General features: G+C 45.8%; 1 protein-coding gene across 2 annotated transcripts in view; it reads left to right on the forward strand.

Moving 5' to 3' along the window:
- The window catches only part of LOC140731426 (uncharacterized), a 111,186-nt gene extending 89,899 nt beyond the window's left edge, over positions 1 to 21,287 (forward strand). For both annotated transcript variants that reach the window (XM_073052929.1, XM_073052930.1), the window contains exons 15-18: positions 5,365 to 5,490; positions 9,382 to 9,483; positions 18,334 to 18,462; positions 20,299 to 21,287. In XM_073052929.1, coding sequence (XP_072909030.1) covers positions 5,365 to 5,490; positions 9,382 to 9,483; positions 18,334 to 18,462; positions 20,299 to 20,410 — 469 coding nt within the window. In that variant the 3' untranslated portion in view covers positions 20,411 to 21,287. The remainder of the gene's footprint in view (positions 1 to 5,364; positions 5,491 to 9,381; positions 9,484 to 18,333; positions 18,463 to 20,298) is intronic.
- The last annotated feature ends 1,119 nt before the right edge of the window (positions 21,288 to 22,406 follow it).

Consider the following 22,406-nt stretch of genomic DNA (forward strand, 5'->3'; position numbering starts at 1 on the left):
GGTGTCACAGTGTGGAACCGGCTGATCTGAAAGGGGTGTCACAGTGTGGAACCGGCTGATCTGAAAGGGGTGTCACAGTGTGGAACCGGCTGATCTGAAAGGGGTGTCACAGTGTGGAACCGGCTGATCTGAAAGGAGTGTCACAGTGTGGAACCGGCTGATCTGAAAGGGGTGTCACAGTGTGGAACCGGCTGATCTGAAAGGAGTGTCACAGTGTGGAACCGGCTGATCTGAAAGGGGTGTCACAGTGTGGAACCGGCTGATCTGAAAGGGGTGTCACAGTGTGGAACCGGCTGATCTGGAAGGGGTGTCACAGTGTGGAACCGGCTGATCTGAAAGGGGTGTCACAGTGTGGAACCGGCTGATCTGAAAGGGGTGTCACAGTGTGGAACCGGCTGATCTGAAAGGAGTGTCACAGTGTGGAACCGGCTGATCTGAAAGGGGTGTCACAGTGTGGAACCGGCTGATCTGAAAGGGTTGTCACAGTGTGGAACCGGCTGATCTGAAAGGGTTGTCACAGTGTGGAACCGGCTGATCTGAAAGGAGTGTCACAGTGTGGAACCGGCTGATCTGAAAGGGGTGTCACAGTGTGGAACCGGCTGATCTGAAAGGGGTGTCACAGTGTGGAACCGGCTGATCTGAAAGGGGTGTCACAGTGTGGAACCGGCTGATCTGAAAGGGGTGTCACAGTGTGGAACCGGCTGATCTGAAAGGGGTGTCACAGTGTGGAACCGGCTGATCTGAAAGGGGTGTCACAGTGTGGAACCGGCTGATCTGAAAGGGGTGTCACAGTGTGGAACCGGCTGATCTGAAAGGGGTGTCACAGTGTGGAACCGGCTGATCTGAAAGGGGTGTCACAGTGTGGAACCGGCTGATCTGAAAGGGTTGTCACAGTGTGGAACCGGCTGATCTGAAAGGGGTGTCACAGTGTGGAACCGGCTGATCTGAAAGGGTTGTCACAGTGTGGAACCGGCTGATCTGAAAGGGGTGTCACAGTGTGGAACCGGCTGATCTGAAAGGGGTGTCACAGTGTGGAACCGGCTGATCTGAAAGGGGTGTCACAGTGTGGAACCGGCTGATCTGAAAGGGGTGCCGCAGTGTGGAACCAGCTGATCTGAAAGGGGTGTCACAGTGTGGAACCAGCTGTTCTGAAAGGGGTGTCCCAGTGTGGAACCGGCTGATCTGAAAGGGGTGTCACAGTGTGGAACCAGCTGATCTGAAAGGGGTGTCACAGTGTGGAAGCGGCTGATCTGAAAGGAGTGTCACAGTGTGGAAGCGGCTGATCTGAAAGGGGTGTCACAGTGTGGAACCGGCTGATCTGAAAGGGGTGTCACAGTGTGGAAGCGGCTGATCTGAAAGGGGTGTCACAGTGTGGAACCAGCTGATCTGAAAGGGGTGTCACAGTGTGGAACCGGCTGATCTGAAAGGGGTGTCACAGTGTGGAAGCGGCTGATCTGAAAGGGGTGTCACAGTGTGGAAGCGGCTGATCTGAAAGGGGTGTCACAGTGTGGAACCAGCTGATCTGAAAGGGGTGTCACAGTGTGGAAGCGGCTGATCTGAAAGGGGTGTCACAGTGTGGAACCGGCTGATCTGAAAGGGGTGTCACAGTGTGGAACCGGCTGATCTGAAAGGGGTGTCACAGTGTGGAACCGGCTGATCTGAAAGGGGTGTCACAGTATGGAACCAGCTGATCTGAAAGGGGTGTCACAGTGTGGAACCGGCTGATCTGAAAGGGGTGTCACAGTGTGGAACCGGCTGATCTGAAAGGGGTGTCACAGTGTGGAACCGGCTGATCTGAAAGGAGTGTCACAGTGTGGAACCGGCTGATCTGAAAGGGGTGTCACAGTGTGGAACCGGCTGATCTGAAAGGGGTGTCACAGTGTGGAAACAGCTGATCTGAAAGGAGTGTCACAGTGTGGAACCAGCTGATCTGAAAGGGGTGTCACAGTGTGGAACCAGCTGATCTGAAAGGAGTGTCACAGTGTGGAACCAGCTGATCTGAAAGGGGTGTCACAGTGTGGAACCGGCTGATCTGAAAGGGGTGTCACAGTGTGGAACCAGCTGATCTGAAAGGAGTGTCACAGTGTGGAACCAGCTGATCTGAAAGGGGTGTCACAGTGTGGAACCAGCTGATCTGAAAGGGGTGTCACAGTGTGGAACCAGCTGATCTGAAAGGAGTGTCACAGTGTGGAACCAGCTGATCTGAAAGGGGTGTCACAGTGTGGAACCGGCTGATCTGAAAGGGGTGTCACAGTGTGGAACCGGCTGATCTGAAAGGGGTGTCACAGTGTGGAACCAGCTGATCTGAAAGGGGTGTCACAGTGTGGAACCGGCTGATCTGAAAGGAGTGTCACAGTGTGGAACCAGCTGATCTGAAAGGGGTGTCACAGTGTGGAACCAGCTGATGTGAAAGGGGTGTCACAGTGTGGAACCGGCTGATCTGAAAGGGGTGTCACAGTGTGGAACCGGCTGATCTGAAAGGGGTGTCACAGTGTGGAACCGGCTGATCTGAAAGGAGTGTCACAGTGTGGAACCGGCTGATCTGAAAGGGGTGTCACAGTGTGGAACCGGCTGATCTGAAAGGGGTGTCACAGTGTGGAACCGGCTGATCTGAAAGGGGTGTCACAGTGTGGAACCGGCTGATCTGAAAGGGGTGTCACAGTGTGGAACCGGCTGATCTGAAAGGAGTGTCACAGTGTGGAACCGGCTGATCTGAAAGGGGTGTCACAGTGTGGAACCGGCTGATCTGAAAGGGGTGTCACAGTGTGGAACCAGCTGATCTGAAAGGGGTGTCACAGTGTGGAACCGGCTGATCTGAAAGGGGTGTCACAGTGTGGAACCGGCTGATCTGAAAGGGGTGTCACAGTGTGGAACCGGCTGATCTGAAAGGGGTGTCACAGTGTGGAACCGGCTGATCTGAAAGGGGTGTCACAGTGTGGAAACAGCTGATCTGAAAGGGGTGTCACAGTGTGGAAACAGCTGATCTGAAAGGGTTGTCACAGTGTGGAACCAGCTGATCTGAAAGGGGTGTCACAGTGTGGAACCGGCTGATCTGAAAGGAGTGTCACAGTGTGGAACCAGCTGATCTGAAAGGGGTGTCACAGTGTGGAACCGGCTGATCTGAAAGGAGTGTCACAGTGTGGAACCGGCTGATCTGAAAGGGGTGTCACATTGTGGAACCGGCTGATCTGAAAGGGGTGTCACAGTCAATGTGCCTGTTTTACCCTGGATGAACTTACCAAAACGAACCAATTTGCACAAGTTCAATCTGCCATTCCGCTGCCCACTTGTCCATTGAATCTGGTTCCTGTTTTAAAAGTGGTTGGTAAGTTGATGGAATGGAGCCTGAGAGGCAAGATTTATGAACATTTGGAGAGGTATAATATGATTAGGAGTAGTCAGCATGGCTTTGTGAAAGGCAAGTTGTTCCTTATGAGCCTGATTGAATTTTTTGAGGATGTGACTGAACACATTGATGAAGGAAGAGCAGTAGATGTAGTGTATATGGATTTCAGCAAGGCATTTGATAAGGTACCCCATGCAAGGCTTATTGAGAAAGTAAGGAGGCATGGGATCCAAGGGGACATTGCTTTGTGGATCCAGAACTGGCTTGCCCACAGAAGGCAAAGAGTGGTTGTAGATGGGTCATAATCTGCATGGAGGTCGGTGACCAGTGGTGTGCCTCAGGGATCTGTTCTGGGACCCCTACTCTTCGTGATTTTTCTAAATGACTTGGATGAGGAAATGGATGAATGGGTTAGTAAATTTACTGATGACACAAAAGTTGGGGGTGTTGTGGATAGTGTGGAGGGCTGTCAGAGGTTACAGTGGGATGTTGATAGGATGCAAAACTGGGCTGAGAAGTGGCAGATGGAGTTCAACCCAGATAAGTGTGAGGTGGTTCATTGTGGTAGATCAAATACGATGGCAGAATATAGTATTAATGGTAAGACTCTTGGCAGTGTGGAGGATCAGAGGGATCTTGGGGTCCGAATCCATAGGACACTCAAAGCTGCTACGCAGGTTGACTCTATGGTTAAGAAGGCATACGATGCATTAGCCTTCATCAATCATGGGATTGATTTTAGGAGCCGAGAGGTAATGTTACAGCTATATAGGACCCTGGTCAGACCCCACTTGGAGTACTGTGCTCAGTTCTGGTCGCCTCACTACAGGAAGAATGTGAAAACCATAGAAACGGTGCAGAGGAGATTTACAAGGATGTTGCCTGGATTGGGGAGTATGCCTTATGAGAATAAGTTGAGTGAACTTGGCCCTTTCTCCTTGGAGCGACAGAGAATGAGAGGTGACCTGATAGAGGTGTATAAGGTGATGAGAGGCATTGATTGTGTGGATAGTCAGAGGCTTTTTCCCAGGGCTGAAATAGCTAGCATGAGAGGGCACAGGTTTAAGGTGCTGGGGAGTAGGTATAGAGGAGATGTCAGCGATGTTTTTTACGCAGAGAGTGGTGAGTGCATGGAATGGGCTTCCGGCGACGGTGGTGGAGGTGAATACAATAGAGTCTTTTAAGAGACTCCTGGATAGGTACATGGAGCTTAGAAAAATAGACGGCTATGGGTAACCCTTGATAATTTCTAAAGTAAGTACATGTTCGGCACAGCATTGTGTGCTGAAGGGCCTGTATTGTGTTGTAGGTTTTCTATGTTTCTAGTCAACCTTCTCCACTGTCCACTCAATCCACAATTTAGGTGTCTCTCTCAATTTCTTAATCTATTGTTAAACAAGCTATTTCAGTCAGACAATGGGCACAGATTGTCTCTCCAGGAAATAAAATTGTTATGCAAAAATGATGTCATTGTCTAAATGACTCAAGGAATTTGTAGGCCATCCAACTTTGTGTTAATCTGGAAAGAGCGGGAAAATCTCATGCATGAATTCTGGTCTGTTCAGATTTAATTGATTCCGTCTGGGATGATAACGGGTTCTCCAGACTTGTTCTTGATGTGCCTAGTAGGCAAAGACCTCTCTCCTGATCCATTGTATTTGCATCTTCATCACGTAGAATGAAAGCACATTGGGTCAATGCGCAAGCTTGAGGGAGATCCATGTTTGCTATCACTACAGCTTCATCAACACTCTACATATAAACCCTCGACTGTTCCATTTGCTTTCAGGCATAAAATTAATGGAACGGAACACAGGCAGAGAGGAACATTGTCAGGAGGTAGTGATTATTTCATAGTGTTTACACTGTCCCAAATCCAACGAGTTCTGAGCAAAGATCCCAAAGGGGACCTCGTTGAGCTGCGTGGCAAGGATAGGAAGGGAAACAGCAATGTATTGTTGACCTTGTAGAAGAACTGGCTCTTGCTGTGGTAATGGTCCTTTGTGCTTGCATTGCAGTAAACCGCAGGATCTTCAGGAAGACCTTTCCGAAAACCACATTCTGCACAAGGCCTCCGATCTGCCCTCCCCTGCTCCACTTTCCGGAAGCAGCGAAAGAGAAGGCGAAGGCACCATTGTAAACAGGTAGGGCAGCACTTCCTACAGCAAGGAAGGCCAGCGCAAAGTTTAAGTGCAGAGTGTGGGTGACACTCAGAGGCTGGTTACTCGTGGTGTTGCGAACGTGTGAACTTTCTATCTCTTTTCTTCTCCTTCCAAGTCTCTATATAGCATCCATGCTCTGTAGCTCCCTCTCCTCTGAGATTTATTACACCTCTGTGTAAATGCCTGACCCCGGCCTTTCCTTTCTATGCAGTTCCGGCTTCCTTTAAATGTTCATCTCCATCAAAGGAATACACCAATAACACTGGGATATTATATTCCCGATGCCCTTACTATAATCTGCATAAATTCCTTTTTAATACATACAAGGGATGTGCCATTGAAGGCACAAGAGAGTGCAAAAGCTGGAATCGGAAGCAATCTGCTGCCATTGATATTGCTGGACCCACTGGGTTCCTCCAGAGGGTTGTAGGTGGTGATATTTGAAGCCTTGGTGTACATTGTTGCGTTTCATCTTGGAGGTGATATATCCTCTAGCCATGGTGCTCCGTTGGTGAAGGAAGTGAATGGTGAAGGTGTGGAAAAGATCCCAGAGCTTGGGCTGCTCTTTCCTAGAAGGTGTCACACCCGTTTGGTACTGAGGAGCAGTGGATCCGATGCATCGTCACCGACAAGAGAGTCGTACCACCATTCCTTCACATTTCAGACTTGTGCCTTACAGATAGAGGAGAGGCTCTACGGAGTCAGGAGGTGAGCTACACCCCACCACTGCCTTGTATCCCATCTGGGTAGCTTCCAACCTGATGCTATGAATATCTATTTCTCCTTTCGGTAAAAACAAAATTCCCTCCCCCTCTCTTCATTTTCTATTTCCCACTCTGGCCTCTCACCTGCCTAGCACCTCCCCCGATCCTCTCCTCCTTCCTTTTCTCCTGTAGTCCACTCTCCTCTCCTATCAGATTCCTTCTTCTCCAGCCCTTTGTCTTTCTTACTCCCCTGGCTTTGCCTATCACCTTCTGACTATTCTCCTTCACCACCCCCCACCTTTTTAGTCTGGCCTCTTCCCCCTTCCTTTTCAGTCCTGAAGAAGGGCCTTGGCCCAAAGCATCTTTTCCATAGATGCTGCCTGACCTGCTGAGTTCCTCCAGCATTTTGTGCGCGTTGCTCTGGATTTCCCCCATCTCAGAATGTCTTCTCTGTGATTTTTTTTGTGCTTTCCTGTGGTAGCAAGGTTGGTTGAATGGTTATGTTACATCGAGAGACAGCAAAGAAGGGTGTATTAGTCTGTCCCCCATGAATTAGTACGCTCAATGCATTGGGAATGTATGGAGCAAGGAGTTTTATTGTACATGGAAATGAAAATAATTCTTTCCAAAGTTACTTGTAACTGTTGTGCTTCCCCATATTGCTTGCCTTCCTTGTTTGCCTAACAGTTCCACCACTGGCTGTCTGTGATTCTACCCTGGCTGCTGGAGAGATGTTCCCCCCCCTCCCACCCCATCTAGACATCCATTGTCCTCGACTAGCTCTAATCCTGGTTCCCCTCCACCGTGAGTATCTGCTGGCGAGGGCTCAGGTCGGGAGGCTGCCTGCAGACCGAGTCGAGGGAGGTGGATTGCTGACATCCTGAGAGAGGCCACGAGGTTCTTGGTCCACAGTCCCACCAGGACTGGCACAGGACCAGGCCAGCACAAGGGTGCGGACGTAACAAGTAACCTGCCGGCTGAACCCAGTGGACAATAGACTGGATTTTACCGCAGGTGAAGTGTATACAGTGGTAGCTATTGTACTACTGAATGCAGATTGAACAAACACAACTCCAAGGGTTGAATTTCAGCCTACTCCTCATTATATAATTCCTTTCTCTCCAAGCTTATCCCACACTGCTACAACGCATGCAAATGCGAGTGTGAGAGAAAGCTTCGAACAAGTGTGGGTGTGGGAAGATGCACAGTGTTGGGAGGCGCCCCGCCTGAGAGTGCAGACAGGGCTTGGGTTTAGCTTCTCCGCCAGGGTTGAGCAGCACCCACCTCTCCATTCTGCACTGACTTGTTGTTCAAAGTTTTGCAGGTGGGGTTTGAACCCAAGAGCTACCAACAAAGATTGCGAAGGACAAAGGCTAGACTTGGACACAAATTTCCTTCGTTATTTCATGATACAGTGCAGAATGGGCCTTTCCAACCCTTGGGGCCTTGCTGTCCAGTAACCCCCAGTTTAACTCTAACCTAATCACGGGACAATACTCAATGACCAATGAACCTACTGTGCTAACCAGTACCCCTTTGGACCGTGGGAGGAAACCCACGCATTCCATGGGGAAAATGTACAAGTTCCAGCAGAGACTGCCGGGATTGAACTTTGAACTCCGACCCCCCCTCCTGCTGTAATAGTGTCACACTACCTACTATACAACTGTGTGCCACATACCTGCTTCAATGTGGGGACTTATATCAACGCAGGGCACTGTTCACATATTTCAGGCATTCCAAAGCAATTTGCAATCAAATTAATTGTTTCTGTGACCTGTAGAAGCAGATGACGTATATAAGTAGCTATTTGATTACCACTTATGTCGTTAGCTAAAGAATAAATAGAAATGTAAGAAGATAAGGAACAGACACTGCCACTCGTTACTGTTCCACCATTCAATAAGATAATGGTGGATTTCATTTTTAACACATCCCTAAATGACCCACGTCCTTGGTTTCATTAACATCCAATAATCTGTCATTCTCTGAATATAAACCAGGTACCTCACTGTGATGGCGACCATCTGGTAAACGCTCTCCTTACACACGAGCATTCACTCACACACAAACATTGACTTGTCATTCTGTTGTTGCTGGGAGAGTGTACACTCTTCAATGTCTTCCCTGGTAATTAACCCACTGTTTTCCCTCCGTATTGTGGCGCGTGGCCAAGTGGTTAAGGCGTTGGACTAGCGATCTGAAGGTCATGAGTTCGAGCCCCAGCTGAGGCAGCATATTGTGTCCTTGAGCAAGGCACTTAACCACACATTGCTCCAGTCCACCCAGCTGAAAATAGGTACCGGCAAAATGCTGGGTGTTAACCTCGCAATAGACTGGCATCCTATCCATGGGGGGGTGGGGGGGGGGAGTCTCGTACTCTCAGTCGCTTCACGCCACAGAAACCGGCATAAGCACTGGCCTGATGAGCCACAAAGGCTCGGGTCAGGACTTCAACTTTCCCTCCGCATTGCTACATACATTCAGAGTCAGACACTAAAGTTTCATTAAATGTTATTCTTTATTTTGTACTTTACTGTAAGTGTCGATGGTGTTGGGCGATCTGCTGTTTCACACTGTCATGTCCTGGCAGTCACACGGCGTCCGCTGGGTCCTAAACCGAGTTGATGTGCTCAGCGTGGTTTCGTGGTGTCTTTCCCACCATTCACACCAGAATACTCCACTTCTTTAGTAAAGGGGATGTGTAAATGTGTATATATTGTTTGTATACTGTATTTAAGATAGATACTTCTGTTTATTTTGTGGGGTGCATCAGATTCTAGTTCATGTCTAGTCTTCAGTTAACTGTTGGTAATTAAAGATGGTATGACCTGCTGCCTAATAAAAGGAACTCATTGCCCTCAGTAAGAGAGAGAGATCAGGGCTGCCAGGTGTTCACATTGCACCAAAATAAGCATGAAGATGTTATTCTGTTTTCTTGTAGATACCATTTTGTAAATATTGCATTTTTTTCACTAATTTTCACAGTTTTGATTTCTGACACACCTAATCAACACCCTAAAGTGCCAAGCGACTCCAGCTATGCTTTCTTTGGTCATAGCACTCACACAAGTGTGAAGTCTCTACATTTAATGTAATGGCTTTATGTTGAAGGCAGAAAAATCCTTCCATTAATGTTGTCAGTTCTAAACTCTTCACATCTTCCCAGGTCACAAAAAGTGAGGTTGGAAGAAGTGGCAAGCAGCAAATCAACGAGATCAGGAGAAGCTTCCGCTCCTTTAACGAACACTTCAGAATGCTCCCTCGAGAGGTAAGCATGGTTGTTGGAATAACACAGCGTCTCTCAGGTGATGGAAACTGCTGGGTACCCACTCCAACAGCTTAGGTAAAGCTGGGTGTGGAGGTGGTGGGTGTCATCCTGGGTGAGGGGTAAAGTCAGGAGCTGACAGGTGTTCATAACCATTTGGAAGTTCTGGCCAAATGCCAACTATCACATAGAAGACAGTTCAGTAGCTGGCTTTGAACCCAGGACAACATCAACTATGGCTGCTGCACATATGTAGATTGCTTTGTGTTCTGTGGTGGAGCCAGGGAAATACCAGGCCCAGGATGGAACTAGCAATTTCATGATGTTCTGAAGGACTCAGCGGACTTAACTCTCAAGCTTGCAGATATGGCACGTTTAAGCAGACAAAGGTACATTGCCAGGGCCGGAAACGAGGGAGGAGGGGTAGACTTTACATCAGGCTGAAACGCAGAGGATTGAGACCCCCTTCACCAATTATCTTGATAGCAAATGCACAGTCACTGGAGAACAAGATTGAGGACATTAAGGGCAAGATTGCTGTATTGGAGGGAAATGAGAAATTGCTGCATTCTGTGTTTCACAGAGACATGGCTCACTGTATACACTTATGATGCATAGGTAAAGAGATAGCAGATATTTGTAGCAAGCACAAGGTTGTGATTGTTGGAGATTTTAATTTTCCACACATAGACTGGGAAGCCCATTCTGTAAAAGGGCTGGATGGTTTGGAGTTTGTAAAATGTGTGCAGGATAGTTTTTTGCAGCAATACATAGAGATACCGACTAGAGAAGGGGCAGTGTTGGATCTCCTGTTAGGGAATGAGATAGGTCAGGTGATGGACGTATGTGTTGGGGAGCACTTCAGGTCCAGTGATCACAATACCATTAGTTTCAATATAATTATGGAGAAGGATAGGACTGGACCCAGAGTTGATATTTTTGATTGGAGAAAGGCTAACTTTGAGGAGATGCGAAAGGATTTAGAAGGAGTGGATTGGGACAATTTGTTTTATGGGAAGGATGTAATAGAGAAATGGAGGTAATTTAAAGGTGAAATTTTGAGGGTACAGAATCTTTATGTTCCTGTTAGGTTGAAAAGAAAGGTTAAAAGTTTGAGAGCGTCATGGATTTCAAGGGATATTGGAAACTTGGTTAGGAAAAAGAGAGAGATCTATAATAAATATAGGCAGCATGGAGTAAATGAGGTGCTTGAGGAATATGAAGAATGTAAAAAGAATCTTAAGAAAGAAATTAGAAAAGCTAAAAGAAGATACGAGGTTGCTTTGGCAAGTAAGGTGAAAATAAATCCGAAGGGTTTCTACAGTTATATTAATAGCAAAAGGATAGTGAGAGATAAAATTGGTCCTTTAGAGAATCAGAGTGGACAGCTATGTGTGGAGTTGAAAGAGATGGGGGAGATTTTGAACAATTTCGTTTCTTCTGTATTCACTAAAGAGAAGGATATTGAATTGTGTAAGGTAAGAGAAACAAGTAGGGAAGTTATGGAAACTATGACAATTAAAGAGGAGGAAGTACTGGCACTTTTAAGGAATATAAAAGTGGGTAAATCTCCGAGTCCTGACAGGATATTCCCTAGGACCTTGATGGAAGTTGGTGTAGAAATAGCAGGGACTCTGACAGAAATATTTTAAATGTCATTAGAAATGGGGATGGTGCTGGAGGATTGGCGTATTGCTCATGTGGTTCCATTGTTTAAAAATGGTTCTAAGAGTAAACCTAGCAATTATAGGCCTGTCAGTTTGACGTTAGTGGTGGGTAAATTAATGGAAAGTATTCTTAGAGATGGTATATATAATTATCTGGATAGATAGGGTCTGATTAGGAATAGTCAGCATGGATTTGTGCATGGAAGGTCAAAGGAATGACAAATCTTATTGAATTTTTTGAAGAGTTTATGACGAAAGTTGACGAGGGTAAAGCAGTGGATATTGTCTATTGTCTATTGACTTCAGTAAGGCCTTTGACAAGGTTCCGCACAGAAGGTTAGTTAGGAAGGTTCAATCGTTAGGTATTAATATTGAAGTAGTAAAATGGATTCAACAGTGGCTGGATGGGAGATGCCAGAGAGTAGTGTTGGATAACTGTTTGTCAGGTTGGAGGCCGGTGACTAGTGGTGTGCCTCAGGGATCTATATTGGGTCCAATGTTGTTTGTCATATACATTAATGATCTGGATGATGGGGTGGTAAATTGGATTAGTAAGTATGCAGATGATACTAAGGTAGGTGGTGTTGTGGATAATGAAGTAGGTTTTCAAAGCTTGCAGAGAGATTTAGGCCAGTTAGAAGAGTGGGCTGAACGATGGCAGATGGAGTTTAATGTTGATAAATGAGAGGTGCTACATTTTGGTAGGAATAATCCAAATAGGACATACATGGTAAATGGTAGGGCATTGGAGAATGCAGTAGAACAGAGTGATCTAGGAATAATGGTGCATAGTTCCCTGATGATGGAACCTCATGTGGATATGGTGGTGAAGAAATCTTTTGGTATGCTGGCCTTTATAAATCAGAACATTGAGTATAGGAGTTGAGATGTAATGTTAAAATTGTACAAGGCATTGGTAAAGCCGAATTTGGAGTATTGTGTACAGTTCTGGTCACCAAGTTATAGGAAAGATGTCAACAAAATAGAGAGAGTACAGAGAAGATCTACTAGAATGTTACCTGGGTTTCAGCACCTAAGTTACAGGGAAAGGCTGAACAAGTTAGGTCTTTATTCTTTGGAGCGTAGAAGGTTGAGGGGGGACTTGATAGAGGTATTTAAAATAATGAGGGGGATAGATTGAGTTGACATGGATAGGCTTTTTCCATTGAGAGTAGGGGAGATTCAAACAAGAGGACATGATTTGAGAGTTAGGGGGCAAAAGTTTAAGGGTAACACGAGGGGGAATTTCTTTACTCAGAGAGTGGTAGTTGTGTGGAACGAGCTTCCAGTAGAAGTGGTAGAGGCAGGTTTGGTATTGTTATTTAAAGTAAAATTGGATAGGTATGTGGACAGGAAAGGAATGGAGGGTTGTGGGCTGAGTGCAGGTCAGTGGGACTAGGTGAGAGTAAGTGTTCGGCACGGACTAGAAGGGCTGAGATGGCCTGTTTCCGTGCTGTAATTGTTATATATGTTATGTTATATGTAAGATCCCAAGGATTCTCAATACACAGGATAGACTGAACTGCTGATTCAGAGAAAGCTGGGTGTGTGTGTCTTATGACAAACTCTCTGTGATGCTCAGATGTCAGAACCAGAATCAGGTTTACTATCATCGGTGTGTGTTGTGAAATTTATGAGTGTATGCCTTCCGGCTTCTGTTCATCCTTCCTGGTGGTAACAATGAGAAGGGTGCATGCCCTGGGTGATGGGGGTCCTTAATAATGGGGCATCACTCCTTGAAGTCATCTTGGATACTATGGGAGGCTGGTACCCAAGATGGAGCCGACTAATTTTACAACTTTCTGTAGCTTCTTTCGGTCCTGTGCAGTAGCCCCCTCCACTCCATACCAGACAGTGATGCAGCCTGTCAGAATGCTCTCCATGGTACATCTATAGATGTTTTTGAGTGTTTTACATTACAAACCAAATTTCTTCAAACTCCTAATGAAATATAGTTGCTGTCTTGCCTTCTTTCTTGAAATGTTGGAACCGGGTTAGATCCTCAGAGATCTTGACACCCAGGAACTTGAAACTGCTCACTCTCTCCACTTCTGATCCCTCTATGAGGATTGGTATGGCTTCCTTCATCTTACCCTTCCTGAAGTCTACAATCAGCTCTTTGGTCTTACTGACATTGAGTGCAAGGTTGTTGCTGCGACACCGCTCAACCAGCTGGGATATCTCGCTCCTGTACACCCTCTCATCTCCATCTGAGATTCTGCCAACAATGGTTGTATCATCAGCAAACTTATAGATGGTATTTGAGCTGTACCTAGCCACACAGTCATGGGTCTAGAGAGAGTAGAGCAGTGGGCAAAACACACACCCCTGAGGTGCACCAGTGTTGATTGTCAGCAAGGAGGAGATGTTATCACCAATCTGCACAGATTGTGGTCTTCTGGTTAGGAAGTTGAGGATCCAATTGTAGAGGGAGGTACAGAGGCCCAGGTTCTGTAGCTTATCAATCAGGACTATGGCGGTTTGGTCTCACTCAATTTCCCCCCATCCAGGAACAGCTAATGATTAAGTGCTGACCATTCAACTTAACAAGAGAATTCTCCTCTGTGATCCTGTCCACAGTTTATATGCCACCACAAGCAACGGTAAACAGGCACTGAAGATGTTGAATGCTGCCATAACCAAGCAAGAAACAGCCAATCCTGACACTTTTCAAATCATAGTTGGGGACTTTAGTCAGGCTGGTTTGAAGCAATCTCTGCCCAATTACTATCAGCATGTAACCTATGGCACCAGGGGTCCCAACATACTGGACCACTGCTATGCTACGATAAGGAGTGTCTATCGTTCCATGCCCAGAATGCATTTTGGAAAATTTGATCACTTGTCTGTCCTTCTACCTGCATACAGGCAGAGGCCGAAGAGTAAAGCTCCAGTGGTTAGGACAACAAAGAGGTAGTCGTGGGAGGTAGAGGAGCGGCTATGGGATTGCTTCGAGCTGGTGGACAAGGATTCTTCTAGGGACCTGAATTAATTCACTATGGTTGTCACGGACTTTATGAAATCAGTCGTAGACAAGTGTGTTCCCACAAAATCATTCCCCAACCAGAAGCCATCGCACGTACAAAATGGCAGTTCCAGACTAAACTTGAATCAGTGAAGGGTGCTCAACAGTTGTGGCTGGGTTTGAATGAAATCATCTCCTGTAAAGTGAAATCAAGTGACACAGGCTCTCCCAGATGAGCTCAATACCTTTGACCATGAAAACATGGAGGAGTCTTTACAAACTCCCACAGCCCCCGATGACCCTGTTATTTCAGTCAGGGTGGTGAACACTTGGAAAGCATCGAGTCCGGGTGGGGTACCTGGCTGAGTACTGACCTCCTGCACTAATCAACTGGCTGGAGTGTTCACCGATATCTTTAACCTCTTGCTTTGGCAATCTGAGATACCCCACTGCTTCAAGCAGGCTTCAATTATACCGATGCCTAAGAATAATGTGGAACCTTGCCTCAATGACTATCATCCAGTAGCACTTACATCCACTGTGATGAAGCGCTTCAAGAAGTTGGTGATGAAACATATTAACTCCTGCCTGAGAAATGGCTTGGATCTGCTCCAATTTGCCTACAGATCTACAGCAGATGCCATCTCACTGGCTCTTCACTCAACCCTAGGACATCTGGACAGCAGCATTTAGGATATATCAAAACTCAAAGTCAATTCATTATCAAAGTACATATACAACCCTGAGATTCATTTTCTTGTGTGCGTACTCAATTAATCTATAGAATAATAAACATAACAGAATCACTGAAAGGTTACCCAACTTGAACATTCAACCAGAGTGCGGAAGACAACAAGCTGCAAATACAAAAAAAATAATAAATAATAATAATAATAAAAATATCAGCAATAAATATCAAGAACATGAGATGAAGGGTCCTTGAAAGAGAGTCCATTGGTTGTGAGAACATTTCAATGATGGGGCAAGTGAGGTTAGGTGAGGTTATCCCCTGTGGTTCAAGAGCCTGATGGTCAAGGGGTGATAACTGTTCCTGAACCTGGTGGTGTGAACCCTGAGGCTCCTGTACCTTCTTCCTGATGGCAGCCTGACCTGGGTGGTGTTGGTCCCCGGTGATGGATGCTGACTTTCTGTGACAATGTTTTATGTTGGTGTGCTCACTGGTGATGAGGACTTTACCCATGATGGACTGGGCTGTATCAACTACTTGTTTGCGTGATGTTCTGTTCAAGAACATTGGTGGTTCCACACCAGGCTGCCAGTCAATATATGAAGGTCACCGGGGGATGTTAAAAGCAGCAGGAGAGTCTGCAATGGTTGGATTGAAGAGAGCATTAATGAGCTTTCCAGAGTCAGCAGAGAAGTCAGGCTGTAATTTGGTGGAGGGAGGCAGACTCTGATCTTGGGATCAAATAAGTTTCAAGAGTGGAGAGGGAATGGCTCAGCCTCAGAGAATGGCTGAAGCAGATTGCTGGGGAACTGTCTTGTGGCTGGTGCTAATAGTCTCATTGTTATTGGAGAAAACTTCTGCTTATTAAGTACTATACAGTGAGAAATCAGTGTGATGATATATTATGAGGCAAGGGAGATCTGGGAGGACATCACTGCCCTGTTTAATGGTCTGTGAGCCAGAGGTATATCTCCAAATCCATCAAAATTATATATTTTTGGGAGATTGAAACATTTATTTCAGTAATTTAATAACTGGTCAAAGATCTTGAATCTTCTAGATTTGTGGCACAAAATCATTTTGCAGACAGGTCAGAGATGAGTGGGTGGGGTTGTGGTTTGGGATAGGCTTTGGTGAGGTGGGTGGGAGTGCTGTTGAGGAAGGGTTAGCGAGGGATGGGTTGGGATGACTGAGGGTGTAAACGCAATAGGTGGTGTTGGTGTGAGTGGGTTGGAGGGTGACTGAGAGGATGGGTAGAAATGTGTCAGGTTGGGCGAGGGGAGTGAGGATGGTTGTGGACTGGGTAGGGTGGGTGAGTAATGGGTCCTGAGGGGAGGTGGTTCAGGGACATGGGTGGTTGAAAGGGCTGAGTTGTGGGGGTGGTGGGAATTCACTTTAAGGTTCATAGTGCGTCAGAGGGAGATGAGGGGAACGTGATTTAATTTAATTCCACACAACTAGCAGTGAAAGTTCTTCCCACTCACTCAATGTCATTATGCTCCCTCCTCACTCTATCCCTCTATCTGCACTCACTCCCCACCCACTGCCCCTTCACTCTGCCCCATCCCTCCACTCACTCCCCACCCACTGCCCATCACTCTGCCCCATTCCTCCACTCACTTTGCACTCTCTGCCCCCTCACTCCATCCCTCATTCCTCCACTGACTCCTCACCTCAACCAGCCCTCGTTTATCCACTTCCTCCTCACCCTCTGCCCCTTCGCTCCTCCGCTGCTCCTTTCTGACCCCTCCCTACTCCACGACTGCCCTCTTGTTGCTCTACCTGCTCCACACGGGAGGTCCTCTCTGAAGATTCCACCTCGAAAAGATTGTATTTCCCACCCATCAAACAGAATACATTTCCTCGCAATCATCCCCGAAGTGAGGGACAGCTCCTATCCAGCTGTTACAACACGATCAAACAGAATTCCTTTGGGCTCCTTATTTAGGAAGGGATGTGCTGACATTGGAGAGGATTCAGAGAAGATTCACTAAAATGATTCCAGGAATGAGAGGGTTAACTTATGAGGAATGTTTGACCGCTCTTGGACTGTACTCCTTGGAGTTTAGAAGAATGAGGGAGGGGAACCTCATAGAAACATTTCGGATGTTGAAAGGCATGGACAGAGTGGATGTGGCAACGTTGTTTCCCATGGTGGGGGAGTCTAGTACGAGAGGGCATGACTTAAGGATTGAAGGGCGCCCATTCAGAACAGAGATGCGAAGAATTTTTTTAGCCAGTGAGTGGTGAATCTGTGGAATCTGTTGCCAAGGGTGGCAGTGGAGGTCAAATCATTGGGTGTATTTAAGGCAGAGACAAATAGGTATCTGAGTAGCCAGGGCATCAAAGGTTATGGTGAGAAGGCAGGAGAGTGGGACTAAATGGGAGAATGGATCGGCTCATGATAAAATGGCGGAGCAGACTCGATGGGCCGAATGGATGACTTCTGCTCCTTTGTCTTATGGTCTAATTCTTGTACATTAAGATGGACGCTTGACCTCACAATCCACCTTGTCATGCCTTGGACCTTATTGCCAGCTTGCACTGCACTTTCTCTAACTGCAAAACTATCTTCCACATTCTGCAATTGCTTTTCCCTTGCACAGCCTCAATGTGGTGATGTGATGAAATGATCTGCAAGGATGGAATGCAAAACAAAGTTTTTCACTGTCTGACAATAATAAACCCGTTTACCGATTCACCAATTCCTACTGAACCAAGCCACTTCATCGGAAATCCTGAGGTTCATACACTGGAACTTCTTTCCAACATGAGGTAATCCTGGGAGAGAGTCCATGGTAGGAGTGGAATGTTCATGCACCTCGATGAAATTTCAGTTAAAACTATTGAGAGATGTGTAGCGACCATTACTCTAAAATACCAGGACCAACCAGTGCTCTATCCTGAGGTTCTACAGTGACAGACCTGTGCATCCCAGAACTGTAACCCAGCGTTATAGAGTATGGACCTGTGACCACCACCGTGCAGTGATACCGTGACAGTTCCATGCTTACCACTACTGTACCCTGAGGAGATGGGCAATCTGTGTGTGTGTGCGTGTGTGCCAGTGTGTGTGCGTGTGTGCCAGTGTGTGTGTGTGTGCGTGTGTGCCAGTGTGTGTGTGTGTGTCTGTGTCTGTGTGTGTGTGAGTGTGTGCATGCGTGCGTGTGTGTGTGTGTGTGTGTGTGTCTGTGTGTCTGTGTGTGTGTGTGAGTGTGTGCATGCGTGCGTGTGTGTGTGTGTGTGTGTGTGTGTCTGTGTGTCTGTGTGTGTGTGTGAGTGTGTGCATGCGTGCGTGTGTGTGTGTGTGTGTGTGTCTGTATGTGTATATACATCAGTCTATGATATCATCTGGCCCACTGACAGATTCCCTTTTTGAAAAGGTCTGCGTCTTTGGACATCTCTCTGTGATTGGCTCGGTCCCACGGAACACAGCTGTTGGATATCACGAATTAGTGCTCTTGAGTTGAGTAACACAGTATGGATTGAAGGGAATTTATTAACGCAACCTTCTTGCTGTTTCCCATTCTTAGATGCAATCAGGAAGAAAACACTGGTGTTGCAAAAGAAGATGACGCATTAAAACCCGATGTGAATGACAGTGGATCAGAGAATGGTGGAGAGGAGCCCTGTCCAGACGCAACAAGCGAGGGGTCATTGACGTAAGTAACCATCTGAGGCAATGTCATGGACGGTTCTGACAGACAAGACAAAACGATGGACAACTGGATACTGATAAATAGCAGATAATGAAGGAAATGCACAGCAAATCAATATGCTCCTAAAATAGCTGAATGAAAAGAACCACCTGATCTTTCTCACTCTTTACAAAGCTAGTGTTCTTTCTTTGTGCTTTCAGGCCTGTCTTCATTTCCAACTCTCTGATCCCTCCAGTTTTCCAATGTTCATTTCCAACTCTCTGATCCCTCCAGTTTTCCAATGTTCATTTCCAACTCTCTGATCCCTCCAGTTTTCCAATGTTCTCTGGTTTTCCAATGTTCATTTCTAACTCTCTGATCCCTCCAGTTTTCCAATGTTCATTTCCAACTCACTGATCCCTCCAGTTTTCCCACGTTCTCTGGTTTTCCAATGTTCATTTCCAACTCTCTGATCCCTCCAGTTTTCCAATGTTCATTTCCAACTCTCTGATCCCTCCAGTTTTCCAATGTTCATTTCCAACTCTCTGATTGCTCCAGTTTCCAGTGTAGTTTAGTTTATGCTGGTTTGTAACTGTTTTCTAGGTTTTACAGTGAGCCTTAAAGGGACTGACTGAAATGATTAAGTAGTATTACCAAAGTTTTACCAAAGTGAAAAGAATATAATTCAATAGAGTTTCTCGAGGGCCATTTGTAGCACTAGTTCGTATTAATGTGGTAGCTCAGAGGGCTACCCAGTAATCCAGGGTTATGGAGGCTCAGCTACTGAGCATATTCAGGACAGGGATTGATTGGTGATATTGATGGATATTAAGTGAGAATCTATAGATCTGGGGTTAGTGCAGGAAGTGGTGTTAACCTGATGTTAATAAGTGGCAGAGGAACCAAAGAATGGAATGGCTACTCCCTGCTAGTTGTTACCTCCAGCCAAGTATTGCTCCAGCTCCCTCTTCCACAGGGAAGAAGATTCTCTCCACCCAGCCTACTCCTACTCTTCTAGCTGCTTGCGGACTAGATATCTGCCAAGGGCTAGCAGACTCAATGATCTTGTTCACTTCTCTCCCGTCCATTCCCTGAAACCTCTGCTGTCCTAAAGTAAACGATTCACCTTTTTAAAAACCTCTCTGAGTAACAGCAGTACCCGGCATCAGGCTGTGTAGCAGCTCAATATGAATGGCCACTGAAGTCTGACTATGACACAGTGTCAGTACGATTCACGTCAGTGATGACCCCTCCTTTTCCTGCCAGCTGCAGCAACATGTCTACTTCCCCCAAACAGTGTTAACGCTAGACTGTGGATCAGCAGGTTCACGTTCATGTTCCACTTAGAGGTTGAACGTAAACTCCGGTTTTACATCCCGTGGTCAAAGATGCTGCCTTTTGAAAAAGATGCTGGTGCAGACTCTCTCAAGGGATTATGCCTTTGACCATCTCGGAAGCAAGGTCTCATGGATGGGTTCAAGAACATAAAGGAACCACGTGCACTTACATACAAGAGGCTTCAAGTTGTGCCTCCCGAAAGGCCAGTGGGTGTGTCGCCCAGCTCTTTGTGCTGTCTGGGAGAAGAGGCTGCCCACCGATGCAGGACCAGGGACATTCCAACTGAATGCTAAGCACCTCATCCTCTTTCCTGTTGTCCCATAAACGCCTCTTCATGCCTGCAGTTACAGGAGCCATTGCAAAATGTGACCTATAGCATAGTCATCACACAAACCTGTTCAGTGGAAGTTAGCTCAGGCATGTCCTACTGTATAGTATGAAAGTTATTCAGTGGTTTTTCTACTCTGCCACAGCCTGACATGATGGGGGAAAGAAACCAATAAAGATTCTCTCTTTCCTCAGGTTGGAACGCCTCCCTACTTCAACAAGATTCACCTTCCAGAGGGCGCTTACCTTTGCAGCATTCACCGTCATCACTGCGTGGCTGCTGCAGCTAGCTTATCCCTGGATCTGACTTTGAGTGATGAGGAGTGTTATGTACCTGTGTACAAATGGAACTCCAGCTCAGAAGAGACGCTGCAGAGAAGTTCCTGATGGAGATCCCACCTCAGAGAACAGAAAAAAATACTGCCTGCAGATTCTAAAGCTTGCAAGATTTAGTGAAGGTGTCGGCACATGAAAAATTGCAAATCACATTAAACCCCTGAGACCTTATTTCACTATTGTAAGGATTTTAATCTTTCGGATTAACAGAACATTTTCAAACACAAAGTACTCAGTGTTGGTTTCAAGCACTACCTAATCCAGGGGTTCCCAACCCAGAATTCACGGACCCCTCAGTTAACGGTCAGGCTCCATGGCATAATAAAAGGCTGGGAACCCCTGGTCTAATTAAATAAGGAAGAGTTAAAGTTTCCTCAGCATTATTCAAGCAAAGTGTTCCAAGGGGCAAGAGCAGCTCCACTAACTGGGAATAGATTTAGCAGAGGTATTAATTAAAGACTTTGCAGTTCTTTTTTAGCAAGAAACTGAATATGTTCCAAAGTTATGTAAAAATAAAGTTGTTAGTTTAATGGATTAGTTAAGTATAAGGAAAATGTATGCAAAAGGTTAATAGTTCACAAAGCAGGTAATTCATCTGGTTAAGATGGTGTTCAACAAGACAGGAAGGATAATCTGGAGACACAGCAGATATCCTCCCCACAGTATTCAAATCCTCCTTCGATTCATGTAGATGTCAAAGGATTAGAGGATTGCTAATGTTCTTCAGAACAAGAGCAAAGTATAAAACAGCACTTTAATCTATGAGTAAAAATATTTCAGAAAATTTTAAGTGTTTGTACCAAATAAAGAGCAGAGATTTTTTAATAAATGTTACTTTGATCAAGGTTTTTGATGAAGTATTGTTGGAGATGCTATGTGAACATTGTGTATTGGAGGTATGTATGTCATTTTTAAAAGGCTTTTGATAAAGTATTTATAAGTTAGGTTTTTGTGGGAAAAGGGGAGAATAAACCTCAGCAATGGCAAAGATACAAAACGAATGAAGGGAAATAAATAACGGCGGGTTGGTGATTTTTGGACAGGAAAAATGCTAACGTTTACAGTACTGTGCAAAAGTCTCAGGCACCCAGGATTTTTTCATATGATTTCAGATTATATGGTCTCCACAGAGCCCTGATCTCATCATTGGGGCTGTCCCGAATTACCTGGAGAGACAGAAGCAAGCAAAACAGCCAACGTCTGCAGAGAAACTATGGCACATTTTCCAAGGTGCTTGGAAGAACTTACCAGTGGATTTCTTATAAAAACTGCACGGCAATGTATCTCAGAGAATTGATGCAGTTTTAAAGGCAAAGGGTGGCCACACCAAATATTGATTAGATTATTCTTTTACTGTTTACTGTTCTTTACTGCAATTGTTTTGATACTGTATTTACAAACCTTTCATTTCATTATTTTTGAAAGCATCTTCATTTTACTTATTTCTTACACGTGCCTAAGGCTTTTGCACAGTTTGGTCCAAAGGTTTCAGCATCAAGATAACCTTTGTTGCTGGTGTTCATTAATGACTTGGATTTGGGTTTCAAAGTATACAGATAAAACAAGAAAATAGCAAGCAATGCATTTGGAGAATCCGAGAAGGGCTGATGAAACAGAGGGCAAGTGGAAGGTCACACGATAGAGAATGATCTGCTGAAGTTTGGCAAGAGACAATGAGGACAGAATGGAAACTAGGGAGGATGTGTACAAATCTTTTAGGTGGGACGCCCAGAGACAAAGCAGTTAGTTCACCCATTCTGTATCACGCTTATTGTAGAAGCCGAATGTCCAGAAGTTGGAATGTATACTGAATGTGTAGAAATCAGCTTAAGCCATCTGGAGCGCTGCATCCAATCTTAGGCACGAATCTATATGAATGATCTATGGGAAGTGTTCAAGAGGGAATGCTTCCGGGGATTATACTTATGAGTTAAGAATGGAAAAGTTAAGGTTATTTGACTCAGAGC

Source organism: Hemitrygon akajei, chromosome 8 (assembly GCF_048418815.1).
Source record: "Hemitrygon akajei chromosome 8, sHemAka1.3, whole genome shotgun sequence".
NCBI classification, from domain to species: Eukaryota; Metazoa; Chordata; class Chondrichthyes; order Myliobatiformes; family Dasyatidae; genus Hemitrygon; species Hemitrygon akajei.